At 43.4% G+C, this 16,898-nt stretch overlaps 1 protein-coding gene across 2 annotated transcripts; it reads left to right on the top strand.

Moving 5' to 3' along the window:
* The first annotated feature begins 112 nt into the window (after positions 1 to 112).
* On the top strand, positions 113 to 16,398 carry LOC119030015 (aryl hydrocarbon receptor-like). 2 transcript variants are annotated; one of them, XM_037117310.1, is made up of 11 exons: positions 113 to 528; positions 3,180 to 3,358; positions 8,909 to 9,015; positions 9,097 to 9,186; positions 9,277 to 9,391; positions 9,493 to 9,632; positions 10,969 to 11,171; positions 11,285 to 11,394; positions 11,480 to 11,621; positions 11,879 to 13,296; positions 14,061 to 14,156. In XM_037117310.1, exons 1-10 carry the CDS (start codon positions 470 to 472, stop codon positions 13,287 to 13,289), a joined length of 2,556 nt encoding a protein of 851 aa, XP_036973205.1. In that variant the 5' UTR covers positions 113 to 469; the 3' UTR covers positions 13,290 to 13,296; positions 14,061 to 14,156. The 2 variants fall into 2 exon arrangements, with proteins under 2 accessions (XP_036973205.1, XP_036973204.1); XM_037117309.1 differs by having other exon boundaries at positions 116 to 528; positions 11,879 to 13,268; positions 14,061 to 16,398.
* Positions 16,399 to 16,898: the final 500 nt, after the last annotated feature.

Genomic DNA, 16,898 nt, shown 5'->3' with positions numbered 1-16,898 from the left:
TTTTATTTTTTCAGCTCAGTGACTAGAAACAAACGGAGAAGGTTTAGACCAATCACGGACAGCGACACAGAGCTGAGGGGGTCTTACAGCGCACCTGATTGGCTGAGGCAGCAGCAGCTCTCAGACGGAGGTCGAGGACTGTGCTGCTCTTGAGAAGTTCACGACTCTCTGATTTGACTCTGACCGACAGGCAGCAGAACCCCGCGACTCCTCACACAATGTGGACTTATTCTGTCCCGGTTCGGACCGAGCGGAGTTAAAGCGTCAGAACATTTGGAGTTTTTATTTTATTTTATTTTTGTTCAAGGTTTTACAGGAGGAGAAACATTCTGGGTGTGTCTGGAGAAAAAAAAAAAGAAAAAAGAAAGAAAAGAAATCTCTAACTTTTTCTGCGAGCTCGATCAGTTTGTTTTCTTGCTCCGGTTGAAGTGAAAGGAAACGGGCAGTTGGCTGAAACGTCACCGCCGCCATGACGGGCAATGGTGGAGTGTACGCGGTGAAGAGGAGGAAGAGGCCCGTCCAGAAAATGTAATTTGTTGTCTTGTATTTTCAGCGTGTGTGTTTCTGTTTGTGTCACCGCAGGGTATGAAACAGACACCGCACTGTAGTGACCCAGCAGGCCCGGGCTCAGCGCGCCGGGGGCGGGGTCAGAGCTGCTCACCACCACCTGAGAAACACCCGTGTAATGATTATCATTTAATACGATCAGTAGTTTTAACATTCAGTCACTCAGTACGGGCTGTGTGATGGTGTATGAAAGGTGTCCGGAGAGCAGGGCGGGGGAGTTTACCTGCAGCAAGTAGAGAGCTGAAGCCACGCCCCCCTCCTCAGGTGGACCCCCATGAGACTGAACAAAAGACAAATGATTAATCGATCCTGTCTGATTGGTGCCATGAAACACACATGGAAGAAGAAGAATGTATGGTATGAAAAAATGTGTCCATAATGGTAGACCGGAGGGGCCTACATTACCCATAATGCAACATCGCTTTAGACAGTTTATCAGTTTACCTGCAGCTTCCTCTGGAGCCACAGAACAGCTTGATGGAGGACTCAGACCTGCAAACACACCTTAATGTGAGTGATGTGTGGTGAAGTTTCCCTTTAAGTGAAGCCAAACAAAGATTTGTTGTACCTGAGTGTGATGCCCCTAAAATATATACATGTAAATATATCTGCATAATATATGTTTAACTGTAATTTTGATGCGCAAGTGCATTAAGTATCTTAAACTTAAAGACATATACTAAAGTATTATTCATACTCTAATGTCTCGACACAATATCTTGGTGCATTGTTAAATATATTTTATTTGGAATTGGACACAAAAAAACACTATATACTAGATAGATACTCATACTCATAACAGCATATTACAGCAAGCACACCCTTACAGCGAGCGGCACACTTTTAACACTTTTTAAATATCAGAATGTCTAAAATAAATAAATTATACAACAAATGAAACTGCGCAACCAGAACAATGAATTAAATGGACTCGCTCACTAAATTGCATGTAAACACTGCAGGCGGTGTAATCGAGGTCGTGTACATATATTGATAAGTCACTCAGATAAGATATGTGTGTTAAATCAATAATGTGATTATGATGACAGACCAGCTTCTGTTGCTCTCCACCTGTTGAATCCTGCAGGATGAGCTGGAGAATCTGTTAACCTGCTTTTTGACGGGCTGAGTGGAAATCCTGTGATTTGTTTCGGATCCACTGCCTTCATTTATTTACTCCCTCAGGCGACGTGCTGCCATTGTTTCCCAAATATCGTCCTCGGCTGTGTTTGTCACAACCGCAGGTGACTGTTACCAGATGACACATCAGCGGCTGACAGGAGGCTGATTCTTGAGTGCACATTTCTCGTTGCTTCATCGCCTCTCTGTTAGTTTTCCTCCCAGTTGAAAGTTTTTTTTCTCTCTCTCTCTCTCTCTCTGTTTAACAGTTTCATCTCTTCGTTCGTGCCAGCTTTGTTCTCTGTCCTCTTCCCTCCGTCTCTTGTCTCAGATCTCTGTGTTTGTTCACGGAGGGGTGACACACAGAGCTGCTGCATGTCCCGACCTGCAGAGACGACTTATGTTGTGGTAATTTGTAGTAATCACAGCGCGGGCCGTCTCACAACTACGATGTAACTCTGTATTCGAGGTAATTTAGCTGTTTCACTGCTTTGTTTGGTAGTTTTTCATAATTTAACAATAAGTATTTTGCATATAAACCACAAAAACAACACACGTTTTTATTTTTAGATGCACGTCTTTAATTTAATTCTCATGAATTCTCTGTACATGAACAGCCTGTGTTACGACTTAATTCTGAAATTTGAATGTAATGTTATTTACATTCAAAATGATCAAAAAGTCCAGAATAATGTTTTTAAAGAGCTGCCAGATTAACTTTTCTGCAGCAGCTTTAGCTTCATCGTTATAAATATAGTTGCGTTCACAGAGCTGCTAGCATACCTGTAAAGTTCTTCTGCCTAAACAAACTAAATAAACAAACTCTTTATGTGTGGCGGACCCTGCCACCATTGTTGCCTCAAACAGTGTGCTTGGAACCTTCTTTTCTTTTCCTTGACTTTTGGTAGTCTTTCTATTTTAAATCAAGTCTCCAGCTGCTGCAACTCTGTTTTGCTGTGAAGCTCCAGAAATGTTCTGTGGACTTCCAGACTTCACCTGACTTTCCACCAGACGATGACTGAGTTTACATTTTCGTAACGGTGTATTTTCCACCATCTCTCTGTGGGTTTACTTTGAAACAGGACCGGAGTTCTTCTTCTTCTCTCGGTGCTGATCTAATCTAAAAAACGTTTCTCTCTGTGTGTTTTTCAGCCTCGTAATAATAAAAGTATGAATCGCTCTCTCAGCCTCTGCTTTCTCTCAAAACCAGGAAGTGGAATCTTTGTTTGATGTGGTTCAGAGTTTATTTGGTCAGAAACTGACGTCTCTTAGAAAGTCACTGGAATTTACAACAGACGTGTTGCTGTCATGAACAGGAAGATTCAGTGTGTCAGTAAGACACACGAGTCTCCCACGTCCACACCCCTCTGACTGGATATGAAAAATCTACCTCCCTCTTTAAATCAAAATGGAAATTCCACTTTCATGTGTTGTAGGTCGTCAAGCAGAGCCGACGCTGAACTCATCCTTTTGTCTCGTGTGTTGTTTTAAAGCTTGAAGCCTCCACCTGTGAAGACCAATCCGTCCAAACGCCACCGGGACCGCCTGAACGTGGAACTGGACCGTCTGACCGGCCTGCTACCGTTCTCCGAGGAGGTCCGAGGTCGTCTGGACAAACTGTCCGTCCTCCGGCTCAGCGTGGGATACCTCAAGGTCAAGAGTCACTTCCACGGTCAGTGGCCTCATGGCTCTGTGGTACTGAGAGTAACACTTACATGGAAAAGGTGTGAAATATTTAAAGTGACGAGGGCGAATGTGTGGGGAAGAGTGTAATATTCTGCTCCAGACGGGCCGAGCTCTGAGTGTTGGAGGTGTCAGAGTCGGAACATGATACTGGGAATAATGAATGGGAGCCGTGCTGGGAGGGAAACAGGAGAGTGTGCTGAGAGGAGGCGGAGTCGATGCCGAGGGAACATGAGACGGGTCGACTGGAACAGTACGTCTTTATTCTGACGCTGATGACACACACACACACACACACACACACACACAGGTAAAGGTGGCAGTTGGTCGGCTCCACCATCAGAACATTGTCCAGGTGTCAAAATGTGCCACTGAAATGTCGGAGTCGTCGTCCTATTTGCTGAAGGTGTTGAACTGTGGCTTAAAGGAACAGTTCGCTAAAGTCGAGCCTCTTTAAACTTCCTTAATCAGCGGCAGAATTCAAGCAATGATCAGATTAATGCGTAGTTATAATCCAGCAGTTTGTCATTCTAACATACAGCATTCTGTATAATAAGCACTTGTATTTTTGATGCTAAAACATTTTTATTGTTGGTTTAATTTGACAAACACAGCTGAGAAGAAAGTCAAGCGCTTCAGTTTAAGTGCATAATTGTGCCATTTATTGTTAGAAATTTTAGATTCTTGTTATTTATATTAATGGTTTCAAGATAAAACAGCATCAGCGAGGTACAATCCACAAAAAAGCAAGCTAACGAACTAGCATGTAGTCCATCACACTGCAACAAAATCTGTCTTCTCTTGTTCCCAAATGTCCACTAGCTCAATTTTAGCAGCATATTTAGTCCAAAACACAGCCGTTCATGATTAAATGGTGACAAAATGGCAAAAACAAACAGCTGATCGTGGACGTTTTTCACGCCATCAGCTGATATGATCTTATACGCCCGTCCTAAAGCCCACAATAGCCAATGAGTGACTGTGTAGACGACTGACCCGCTCTCTTCTTCTTCCTCTCTCCTGAACCACTTACACACCAGCCTCCAGGTAACTGATGCATCATGTAGCCAGTGAGATCTCAAAACCAGTAATATATAGTTTATATCAGTGTTTAAAGCCATGAACTGTGAAGTTGTGAGGTTGTAGGAGGCCTCTCGCCCCTCACTTTGTGCCCCTCTGGCTCTGCTATCAGCCGGCTGATCACTGCTGTTGATGAAGCACGGTGGCACGACATGAGGGCTCTCCACAGAGTGTTTGTGAAAGAACCACCGAGTCTCACTGCAGCTTCACAGCAATTTTTTAGAAACAAGTTCAGAGACTCGAGAGATGTTTAAGTGTTAAACCTGCTGCAAGTTGCTCCATCTGATGAAGTCTGTATCTACATCAGCACGCTCAGCTCCGTGACGTCGTACATCATGTTGTGATCGCGTTATCTCCGCACGACTTTCATGTCCGTCCAGCGAACTGTCATCGAGCACCTCTCTGCCTTGTTTAGTGTCACCAAGGCAACAAGAGGTTACGTAACAACAGTAAATCACCCGTTCATATCAAAAGCTCGTGACGCAAGACAAATCTGAGCAGCCTGCTTCTTTTATCCAACCAAGAGTCCAAAAAACACAAAGAAAAGCAGCAGATCCTCACATGGAAGAGGCTGGAATCAGATGGTGTTTGACATTTTTGCTTGAAAAATTGATAAATTGACTAAAAGTTGCAGCTGTAGTGGCTCTGGAAGTAAAGTCAGTGGATCCCTGAAGTCAGTAGGATTCATCCTCTGGGAAACATGAATGTATTTAGAAGATTCAACAGCCGTGTGTTTGATAGTTAACGAGACATTTCACCACCAAGTTAAACGGCTTCGTCCTCTGGGGATCATGAATGTCTGTACCGCAGCTTCAGGCTGGTAGACCACTGCTGGACTCCAGTTGATCACCATTTTTCCAGGATGAAAATGTTCATTGTTGTCGGAGCGAAGACCTCTCGGTGGCCTCCCTAATTTCTTCTAATTCTCCATCTAATCTTCCGCAGCAGTTTCCTCCGATTGTGGAGGGATGTTTGTTCAGGGCAACAAAGCCTCAGAAATAACAAAACTTTCACACAGTCCTCACGCGATCTTTGATGGCTTTTGTTAACGGATAGTCAGAACTATGTCTGGATGTGTTTAATCTACTGTTACATGAGGAACAACACCGAGGCTGAGCTGCAGTTTGATGTGCGAGATGAAAAAACTTCTGTTGTCTTCGTCGTCCTGTGAGCACGAGGACCTGCACAGATCAATAAACAAAGACATTAGACTTCCTCCATCACTGATTTAAATTTCTTTCTTTCTAAACAAAACAAAACAAAACTGGTGGAAATGTAATGCAATTATGGGTTTTTTGGGTAGCAGCTCCTAAAATGTAGGTGGATTTCACTTGCATATATGATGTTTTGTACGCGTATCTATCACATGCAGACCAACAGAACAGTCTCTAAACCGAATAAGAAGACGGCCATTTTGAATCTAGCAGTCATTTTTGGCAACTTGAACGTATTTAATATCAGACAAAGATTATCAGACTTTCCTCCATCTTCTGTTTTTTTAATCACAGGTGAAAATGTAACTAAGAAGTGTAAATATCATATTTTAATAAATAATATCTCTATATTAAAAAAACTACTTCCTCTTCCTTCCTTTACCACATTTCTTGAAGCCTGAACATCAAAAACTCATGAAACTTTACACAAAAAACAAAAATTAAGTTATTTTATGAGTGAATGTTGATTTAATATCTGAGTGTTAACTAGATGCAACAATGAGAAATTTGACAGACAAACTTTTTATTAGGCGTCACAAACTGCAGCAAAGCGTTCTATGCAACAGAAGAATGAAACACGCCGTTTTGTTTTCCGTCCTCCTGCAGAGCGACGGCTTCTGTTGCCTGTAAACACACAGAGACACACAGTCCAGTTTGAAACTGAAGCACAAACTCGTCACAGGTGAGCTGAGAACGAGTCCCAGGTGATGCTGCTGCAGCCGTCGTTAGGGGTGAAGGTAACCATGGTGACCCCGTGTCAACACAGGTCAGGAAGCGTGACGCCGTTGTGGAGGTGGTGATGAGGGTGTTTCTGGGCCGTGGTTGGCTGCAGAGCTGGTTGTTCATGTCTGCTTGCTGTGTTTGTGGATGTCGAGGGGTGAACGAGGTTGAACGGAGGTCAGCGTGTCAGTAACTCGGCCTCCAGCTGCATTTTCCTGCCAGACGAATCTGCTCTGCTGAATCTTAAACAGGTCCGAGATCCTGAGGCCTCATTGTGACAGACTCTGCTTCATTTAGTCTCATGACAACTTCAAGACGCTGAAAATGAACATTAAGTGTCCAGTGGTGGAAATAATTTTATATACTTTTACTCCACTAAACTTCCACCCTGATAACTTTCACTGATAGTAACATTTGTATTCCTACACACAAGTGGAGTGTTGTAGCAAAATGAAAAGGCTGTTTTACGGCAACATAGTGTTAAAACTGTAGCATTCACTTAAACAAATATATGTATTTTAGTACCTCAAACAACCACTTCATGAGACCTGAACTGTGACTTGAACTACTCAGATTTAAACATCCCGTCCAAATATGAAAACTAAGAAACAAAGTGGGGAAAAACTTAAGTAGTTGAATAAGCCGACTGTTTTCTTGCTCTTTGTTTGTGGTGAAGATTATTTGAACTTGTTGAACTCTATCCTGCTGAAAGCCACCAGGATGAAATCCAGCTGTTGATTTAACGACTTTTCTGGATTCATTCACACCGTCTGACTAAATCTCTGATGGAGCCTTCGGGCAGCTTCAGTCTGAAGTGTTACAGCTCCTCTCCTGGCCCACGTCTTTCAGGAGGTGCGCTGACTCTGCGTGTGAACCCTCTTCCTTGAAAACATCACGGCGCTGATCAGAGGAGGAAGGCGTGGAGGGAGAGGAGAGGAAGAGGAAGGTGGGGCAGGACAGGATGGAGGTGAAGTGAAGGAGGGGAGGCCAGGTTTCAGATTCAGTAAAACTGTCCGGTGTGTTTAGTCTTTGGTCGGCGCTGCACATTTTTCTGTCCCACTGAGTTCAACACTCGTAGACATGTTGATGCGTTATGCCAATTTGAGTCGGCTACAGTTCGCATTGTAATAACAAACTCGAGATTCTTGCAGCCGTCTGCAGAGTTTGTGGAAAGCTGCTCTTGACCGAGATGACAGGGCAAATTCCTGGGTTTGTGGGGGGGAGACGAGAGGCAGATCCAGTGGGTTTGTTTTAAAAAGGAGGGAGGGAGGTGGGAGTACGAGGGGGGAGGGTAGCGTGCCATAGAGTCATTACTGTAAGGAAAGAAAAGGAGGTTTTGCTTAGCTGAATGAGTGCCAGCGATTACAGATTAGATTACACAAGAGCTTAAAAATCTCCTCTTTTTAACACCAAAACACAAAAATCATGAGCCGCGTTTTCCTCACGATCCCCGTTTTCAGCACCTATCCGCACATACGTTATATCTCGCCTTTAATCGTGAGCGTTTGCAGATAATTCTGGGTGAAATCTTCATGTTTTCACGTTACACAAATCCATGAATACTGTGCAGCTGTGTACACAGAACAGCACATGCTCTCACTTGCTCCTCCTGCTCATGGAGGTTCACGCTGCCTGCAGGAAGTCACTGATACTTTTATCTGTTCCACAAATAAACCAGTGAAACATTAGCAGGGATGCAGCAGAGACACATGCAGCGAGTTGGAGAAACTCGCTGGATACTCCAGTTTACTTTGGATCCAGTGTTTCGAGCTTCTCTTCTCTCTGATCCGGGGACGATGGGGGCAAAAATGTTAAAAATATATGTTTGATTTGAGATATCTTGCCTCTGTAACATGTGTTCTTTCCGAATAATGGAAAGAAAATGTGCAAAATGCACATTTAAGTGTTCATTTTTGTTTGTTTTTTTTACATTTAGAATTATGTAACACATTTAAATATAATTGTCTTCATGTGAGAAGTTAACGGAAGACGTTTCACTGTGATGTCTGTAAGAAAATGTTACTTTATTCACAGTTTTTGGTCTAAAATGTCTGGAACTGTATAAAACATATTTTTGAAATTAATTTTGAGCCAAAAATCTGCACTAAACTTTCCAGTTTTATTCCTCTGAATATTCTGAAGGTTTTCACAGATGGTTTTATTCATGTTTGATTTACAGACTGATTTAAAGAACATTTTATTCATAAAAACATGGAGAAAATAATTATTTTATCCCTGTTGGTTTATGGAGTGATAAAAAGAGATCTGTGTTAATTTTCATCATTTGCATATTTAAACATAACACAGATATTCAGGAACTTGTAATGGAAAATAATTGTCTTCATGTCAGTAATCAACCGAAGAAGTTTCATTGTGATATCTGTCTGAAAATGTTACCTTGCTCACCGTTTTTTGGTTTAAAATGTCTGAATTCAGCAACACAGATTTTCTCCACTTCAGCAGCAAACACACACTGTTTTTTTTGTCTGTTGAATGAGTTTTTTTTTTGCTTTTTAATTCTGCAGTGGCGCTCCAGAACAGGTCGGTTCAGCCCGGCTCCACCAACGGCAGAAATGGACAGTCGGCCTCGCTGGATGGAGTCAGTTTCTCAGAGGGAGAACTCCTTCTCCAGGTACAGCAACTCAACACTGGATGTGTCACAGTATTCGTCAGTGTGCATGTGTGTTACTGTGTATTTTCATCACTTCTTTAGGCTTTAAATGGATTCGTGTTGGTCGTGAGGACTGATGGGACGGTCTTCTACACATCACCGACCATCCACGACTTTCTGGGCTTCCATCAGGTAAAACTGTGACTCCAAACTCTAAAAATAAGTATTCAGATACTTGAATTGTTACTCAGGTAAATGTGAACTCCTCCTGTCCATCATCAGTCTGACGTGGTCCACCAGAGTGTGTTTGAGCTGGTTCACACTGACGACAGAGAGATGTTCAGGTGTCAGCTGCACTTCGCTCTCAACCACGGAGAGAACGACCGCCGAGCAGAGAGTAAGAATCCAACCGGCCTTCAGACACACAGAGGTTTATCACTTTTACTCCTACGTGGATGTGCATGAAACAGTAACACCGTCTTTCTCTTCTGTCTGCAGGCGGACAGTCCTGCAGTAACACTTCCAGCAGCTCTGTGAGCTTGTTGCCGCAGTACATCCCTCCAGAGAACTCCTCCTTCCTGGAAAGAAGCTTCTGCTGTCGCCTTCGCTGCCTCCTGGACAACACATCCGGATTCCTGGTACAGTAAAGAAAGCATTTCTTAAGAATCAGAAGCTAACAAACAGAAAAAAGAAAACTGAACTGAAATTGAAAAGTTATTATACATATAACATTTGAAACTGAAAGTTAAAGTCGAGAAACAACAACAAAGTATTCAAACTAAAACTGATTGATTGAAAAGTTTTGTCCTGTTGAAGAGGACGCGTCGCAGTTCTGTTGATACTGCGCTGCGTTCACAGTGTTGTCTAAAAATGGGAAACGGCATTTCTTATCACGTGGCCGTTAAACTTCTCAATGTGGCGTATTTTTACTCTGGCCTAAAACCAACTTCCTTATCGGCACTTTGTCACGAGCATCAGTTTGTCACTGCCCATCACGTGAATACAGCGTGGAGAAAGTGTCGAGCCATAACCCTCAAAGTAACCACATTCCCTGAAGGCAACACAGTTGAGGAAGGACCTGAGCCTTCTTTGATAGGCTCTCGATCCAGATACCACGCCCCCTTCAGCAAATGCCACGCCCACAGCAGATGGTGCCACGCCCCCCCACACCACATCTGGGCCAAAAATCTGAAAGTGAAAAAACTGAATCTGACATCAAATCTGAAAATATATATAAAACTGATAAAATGAAAATAACAGATTTATTCTGAGGACCTTCATGCAACTGTTTTTTGTCTCTCATTTTGTCTGTATTAATGTATATTTCATAAATATTAGCAGGTGTTTGTTATATTCTTTCTTTAATATTCAGTTTCAGCTTATATAATATGTTTATAACACACTGTGTATATTACAGACCGCTGTTGAAGCTGTTGTACATATTATGAACCATTAAAACTACATGTTTTTAAATCATTTTAATCACGCTTCACACATTATCAGACTTTTGTTCTTTGGTTCCGGGTGACTTTTTGTAATTTTCTTACTTCTTTTCATTAGATTGGCCAAATGTGTGTTATTTCCCTCATGCAAAAAAAAAGTTCCATGTCAAAAACCACCATGAAAATAACATATACTAAGTATTTGTTTTGTAGTGTTTTTTTGTGAGTGATATCATGTAAACAAACAGGTATTTAAAGGGTTAAAATCCTGATAATGAATTAATATTTTGTTATTATCTGGGCTGATTGAGGAGTTTTCCTTCACGTACCTCGAGGTTGGATATGTGTTTGTTTTCTGTTTCAAATGAGATTTTTTACAGTCACTGACAAACATTTTTGTTCTTATTTGGCTGCGTAATTGTTCACATTCACGGTGAAGACAAAAGCCAGATGTGAGTGGAAGAAGAAACGGTTATAAAGAGGTCTTTGTGTGTCCACATGTTTAAATGCATCTGTGTCTCTTCAACCTCAGGCTCTAAACTTCAACGGCCGTCTGAAGTACCTCCACCTGCAGGGAAACGCCGGGGCTGATGGGACGGCGGCTGCTCCTCAGCTGGCTCTGTTTGCCATCGCCACACCTGTGCAGCCTCCGTCAGTCATGGAGATCCGGACGAAGACGCTCATCTTCCAGACCAAACACAGGATGGACTTCGCTCCTTTGGGCATCGACACCAGGTTGGCAGTTTTGGGGAACTTCTAAAAATATAATTTTGAGCGCAGATCGGTGTCGATGTGTCGATGCACGAGATGACAGCAGCTTCTGTAAGCGCCTGTTTGTTTCTCTTCAGAGGGAAGCTGGTTTTAGGATACACAGAGATCGAGTTGGTCACAACAGGCTCTGGGTATCAGTTCATCCACGCCGCTGACATGATGTACTGCGCCGACAACCACCTCAAGAGTGAGATATCACACACTTTCCACTGTTACACTTGTTTTTAACCTGTCATGGGTGTCGTTGTTACATCAGTCTGTTCTGTCCTCAGTGATAAAGACCGGAGACAGCGGCTTCACGTTCTTCAGGCTGCTCACAAAAACCGGACACTGGTTGTGGGTTCAGGCGAGCGCCAGGCTCGTCTATAAAGAAGGGAGACCGGACTTCATCATCGCTCGTCAGAAAGCCCTCACGTAAGCAGACTCTGTTAAAATACATGTGATTTTGTGAACTGTTGAATTGGGAGAAACTTTGTGAAACGCTGTGTGCAACAACTTCTAAACCATTGGTGCCTTCTTCAAATATAAAACGTTAAGATCTAAATATCTTTTGTCAGTTTGATTTGTGTACCATCCTGTCTGAACAGTGTTCAGATCACTGAGGATGTTAAAACCTGGTCCGTCCGTCCTCTGATGAACCGGCGATGTTTCCTTTTCTTATTTCGCTGTAGAAACGAAGAAGGAGAGGAACACTTGCACCAGAGGAGACGGCAGCTGCCCTTCAACCTCGCCACCGGTGAAGGTGTTCTGTACGAGACCTGGATGGATGCCTTCTCCATGCCTGGTCCTCCAGGCTCTGCTGCACCGGGCACCACGGAGCCCTCGACAGAGAAAGTTCTGGACCCCGCCTCCCTTCTGGGTTCCCTCTGCAGGCAGGACCACTCCATTTACACCCAGCCGCAGACACCCAGTCCTCAGCTCCAGATCCTCAACCAGATAGAGGACATGGATCTGGAACAGCCCCAGTCGTCCTTGGAGCAGGCCTTCCTGGACAGCCACGCTCTGCTCAGCGTGCCGGGCCAGACCCAGACCTCACAGAACAGGTCCTTCACAGAGGACCAGGTCCTGATCGACTCGCTGGAGCAGATTTTGGGAGATATCGGCGATGGAGGGATAGAGGGTCTTGAAGTTGAGGAGAGCGAGCTGAGGAACTGGGAGAACACCCTCGTTAGGATGAATAACGAGAGGGAAGACGCGTCGAAGGATGTAAACCACATCCTGGCCGATGACGTGTTCGCGTACGTGGAGGAGGCTCTGAGGAGGGAGGCTGGTGAGTGTGTGCAGACGTCAGATCAAACTCACGTGTCCCGGAACAGTTTATCCATTCAAGCACAGCGTCCTGCGACTGTGTTTCCAAATAACAAGCAGCCGATGACGGACGCGAGGTCTGGATTCAGAGGCCAGATGCAGCTGGGAGATGCTCTCAGCGGTGTTGGACAAAACAGTGGTCCACACACACATTCATCCACACAGTGTCACAACACACACCAGGGACACACCTCGCGACTGTGGACGCCAAACAGCAGCAATCCTGACGCCAGGCAACAGTCCTGGCATCCGTCTGTCCAAAACACCAACAACTTCCACAGCAGCTGTCAGTCTGTCCAGGACGTGACGGACCAGAGAGTTCGATATACTCCAAACCAAACTGTCTCACAGCAACACAACTCCTCACTGTGGCAACAACAGCAGCTGCCAGCGAGTTTTCACCACCACACACTGACACATTCCTCACACACACCAGGCAGCGTGGACTCTTTCCACCCGCAAACACAGCGATTATCTGGCAGCTGCATGTATGAAAAAAGAGAAGGTCACATACCGAACGCTGCCACTGTTCCTGTGAGACCCAACGGGCCCACACACGTCGCAAACGCTCCCTTCACAACGTCCTGTCCGAACGTGGCGGTCGTCCACCAGCGGGCGCTGCAGCCGTCCGGTCACGGCGCTCACGTGGCTGACGGCTCGGTTTGTCTGAGAGGAGACAACGATCAGTCAGGATATCCTCCTGAAAATGGATCATTACAGTCGTCCTTCTTCTGCTGGAACGGAGACGCTCAGGTAAAACAAGGCCGTCGTTAAAAACACAGTAAGTTAATAAACTAAAGCTCAGATTTCAGGATACGTCCCGACTGTTTGTCCAGGTGGTTTCAGTTTGTCTCGGAAAACACGTTTCATGAGCTGCAGGCTGTTCTTGCCTTGTTCTGATGAACCGTCTCGATGAAGAGCTGTATAGTTTCTGCACACTGTTAAAGGAACAGTTCACCCAAAATATGAGACTCCAGTCCTCATCTTTTCCTCCATGATGATATAAAGTCAGGTGACGTCTCGTCGTCCACAAAACATTTCTGGAGCTTCACAGTAAAACAGAGTTGCAGCTTTCTGCTAAACAACTGAAGTAGCTGCAGATTTCATTTAAAGAAACAACTGAAAAAATATGAAATGGGAACTTGCAGCTCAAACTTCACAGTTTAATCTGTAAACACAAAAAATTTCAGGTGTTTGGTGCTCTTAAATTTCAGAAAATGGGGGGAATGTTGATCGAGACGACGTCTTCAGATGTCTTGTAATGTCCACAACCTAAAGATATTCAGTTTATTGTCATAGAGGAAGAAAGAAACCAGAAAATATTCTCATAATTCTTTTTAAAATTGATTAAATCTATGAAGCTCAAACTGAAACAGACACAAACTTCATGGGGATCACAGTTTAATCTGTAAACCTAAATATTCTCCTGGAATCGTCAGGAGGGACGACTGGACCGAAACACGTCGATCTGATCTCCTACAATCTGATCCAGATGTAGCTTTTAATCATAATCCATCAACGTATCTCTACACTTCTCTCCCACAGATCCCCAAAGTTCCCCTGAACGGCGTCGCCGACCCGATTGTCTTCCCCGCCCACCTCTCCCAGAACGCCGGCCCGGAGAGACTCTGACATGCCTGATGAAAAACGTTTCATCCTCTGAGATTATTCCTCCAGAGAAACGAAGAAATGACGACCAGTTTCCCTTCACGGATATTTTTATAGATGTTGTGTTCTCTCATTTCAAATGTCAAAGTCGTCGCTGCTTCACCGGATTTTACTGATGACTTCAGTATCTCTTTGAATATTCATCAAACAACTTCATTGAGCCATTTTGCGTCTTTTTCTTCACATATTTTGCTCTGCGAGGAACCAACAATGGAATCTGGACTCAAACAGGATTTATTGCAGAGGAAATCTCAGCTGCAGCTTTTAAAGAACGAGGAAAAAAAGGACAGACTATTTGAAATCAGCTCATCTCTTCTCATCACAACGTGAATCTGCCTTTGTGAATATGTAGTTTATGTCGGTGTGCATCTCTGAGAGGACACGTGATGTTTCACATCGAGTAAATCAACTGAAAGTTGTACTTAAGAACAGAACATGAGTAAATTGTAATTTTGACATTAATGTTTTCATTTTTACTGCAAATGAATATCAGTTTTCCGTCTCCTTGGTTTATAATAACCCGTTTCGCCCCTGACAAAAGCCATATTGGTCGACCCTGAATAGAAATGTTTATAAATGTCGCTGCTTATTCTCAATGAGCTCAACCTAAAAAGTTTATTTCTTGTTTCTGTCTGAAAGAACACAGTTTGTTTTCTCCAGCGTCTCCTCCTGTTCATGCTAAACGTGCTTCCAGTCTAAGTGAAGTGGACAGAAACCACCGTCTTCATTCTGTGCTGATGTTTGCTCAGGAGGTTAAACTACATTGAGGATATTTTTTAACGAGACGTTGTGACGATTTGTGTTTCAACCAAAAACATATTTTCTGAACCGTCCAAGTGTGGAAACATAATTAAGCCACTAGGTGTCGCCACTACAGAGAAAAATCTAAATTTAAAGGTGCAAAAGGTCCTATTGAACAAAAATGATCAACAGAATATGAATAAATAAGAGTTAAGAGATCTTTGTCTCTTTTTCAGCAGGTAAATAATCAAAATACGAGTGAAGGGAGGTGAAGTCGGTCTGTAGCACAGAAAAAAAAAAAATGATTACACTAAATTACTTAGTTAGTTAGATGGAATCCAGATGAACTTGTTCCTGTGGTCACCTGTCGCTGTATCGTCCAGTAAGATGATGCGTCACAGGTCGAGGCAGGAAGTCGGCAGACGAGACGAAACATCGTAAACACTCCGTCGTCTGTGAGTCACGTCAGATTTTCGTTGTTAATGTTTGTTTAACGATGACAACAGTAACTCTTCACACTGTGTCACCACGCTATGTGTTTTGACTTGCATACTGTGCATTTAATCAGTTGTTTTGGCAGGACTGTGGATTTTGTCCCCCTTCACTTACATTACAAGTGATTTCTTAGCAGCCGGCACAAACAGGAGGAGGAAAATCTTAAAGACTGAACATTTCCTTTTTTAAACAGGTTGGTTTTGTTTGTGCCTTCAAGGAAGTCACTGGGATTTTATTCAGCTGTGAAACTAAAGATGAAAATGTAGAAACATCTAGAATTTTAATTTCTCTCATGACACAACGCAGTATTAAAACACTTTTAAATTATATTTAACTTCAGTACTTTCCCATCTTCAAAACACTGAAATCCCAGCTGGGGAAAATAAAAAAAGATTCAGTAAAACTGAACTCGTCACCCTCACATGTGACATTTATTAGACAGCAGCATTATTAACTGAATGTTTTAACAGCGGTGTTATATTTACATTCAAGACCAAAACCATTTCGTGCACCAGGCTGTCAACACGTTCACTTCTTCTGTACAGTTGGATGTTTTTAAACAGTGTATTCTTGGTTCTGTTTTGCTTCTGGAGCCTCGACTCCACTGCAGGACATGATTTAATTATGAATTAGCAGATAAATCTTCAGGCTCCAGACTGATGATGTGCTGGATGCTGCAGCTAGTAATCAAGTCGTGATTTCTGATATCACATGACGGGTGAGAGACTGAGGGAGTGTGATTCATCTCAGTCTAAACAAACTGTGTTCGTGTGTCCATCTCCACTTCATCGAAGAAGAACTTTGTTATGATATTCATGAATGAGCACTTTCTGCCTGTGAGAGATGTAACTGCCATATTATAGTGCTTCTGTTATTATAGCTAACATTAGACCCTGTAGCTGCTCTGTATTCCTTACGTAGAAGACATAACCATGGAGGAGTCTAATTTATTTTGCCATTAAAGAACTGTAACCCCTCAGGTAGCCTCGTGTTATTCCCCATGACACACATGAAGCAGGAGTTCGTGTGAGGACACGGTGTGATTGTATTCAAACTGGGTCGTTTGCTGACGTCACAGCTCCGGACGTGAGCAGGTATCAGGTTGAACCCTTTGTGATCGTGTGCGCTGCTAGTTTGTGTTGTTATCTGTGGAGGACATGTGGGCGCGATGGCACATTGTTTTTTTGTTCCAGCCTCCCTGATCCCACATCATCACCCCGCTGAGATACACGTGTTCCCACAAGCCATTATGTAACCGCCAGCAGCCTCCCTGACACAGCACATATTCCCCTCGGTCTCCTCGGTGTTTCCTCTGGGCAGGACTGTGTTTTCAGACAGAAGATCATTCTTTATTCTGTCGACAGACGCTGAAGAGTCGTCAGCTTTAGAACAGGGGTCTCAAACTGCTGTGTAGGCAAATTGATGCACAAACTTGTACCAAACTTGTAAGATTTAGTTTTGAATCACTCAGCTGAATTT

This window comes from Acanthopagrus latus, chromosome 12 (genome assembly GCF_904848185.1).
Source record: "Acanthopagrus latus isolate v.2019 chromosome 12, fAcaLat1.1, whole genome shotgun sequence".
NCBI classification, from domain to species: domain Eukaryota; kingdom Metazoa; phylum Chordata; class Actinopteri; order Spariformes; family Sparidae; genus Acanthopagrus; species Acanthopagrus latus.
Note: the sequence above shows the minus strand (reverse complement) of the source record. Positions and strands in the feature narration are given on the sequence as shown.

Coding starts and splice junctions, on each gene's coding strand:
- LOC119030015 (XM_037117309.1), top strand. CDS start 470: ATGACGGGCAATGGTGGAGTGTACGCGGTGAAGAGGAGGAAGAGGCCC. Junction 9,392..9,492: donor GAACGACCGCCGAGCAGAGA/GTAAGAATCCAA, acceptor TTCTGTCTGCAG/GCGGACAGTCCTGCAGTAAC. Junction 9,633..10,968: donor ACAACACATCCGGATTCCTG/GTACAGTAAAGA, acceptor CTTCAACCTCAG/GCTCTAAACTTCAACGGCCG.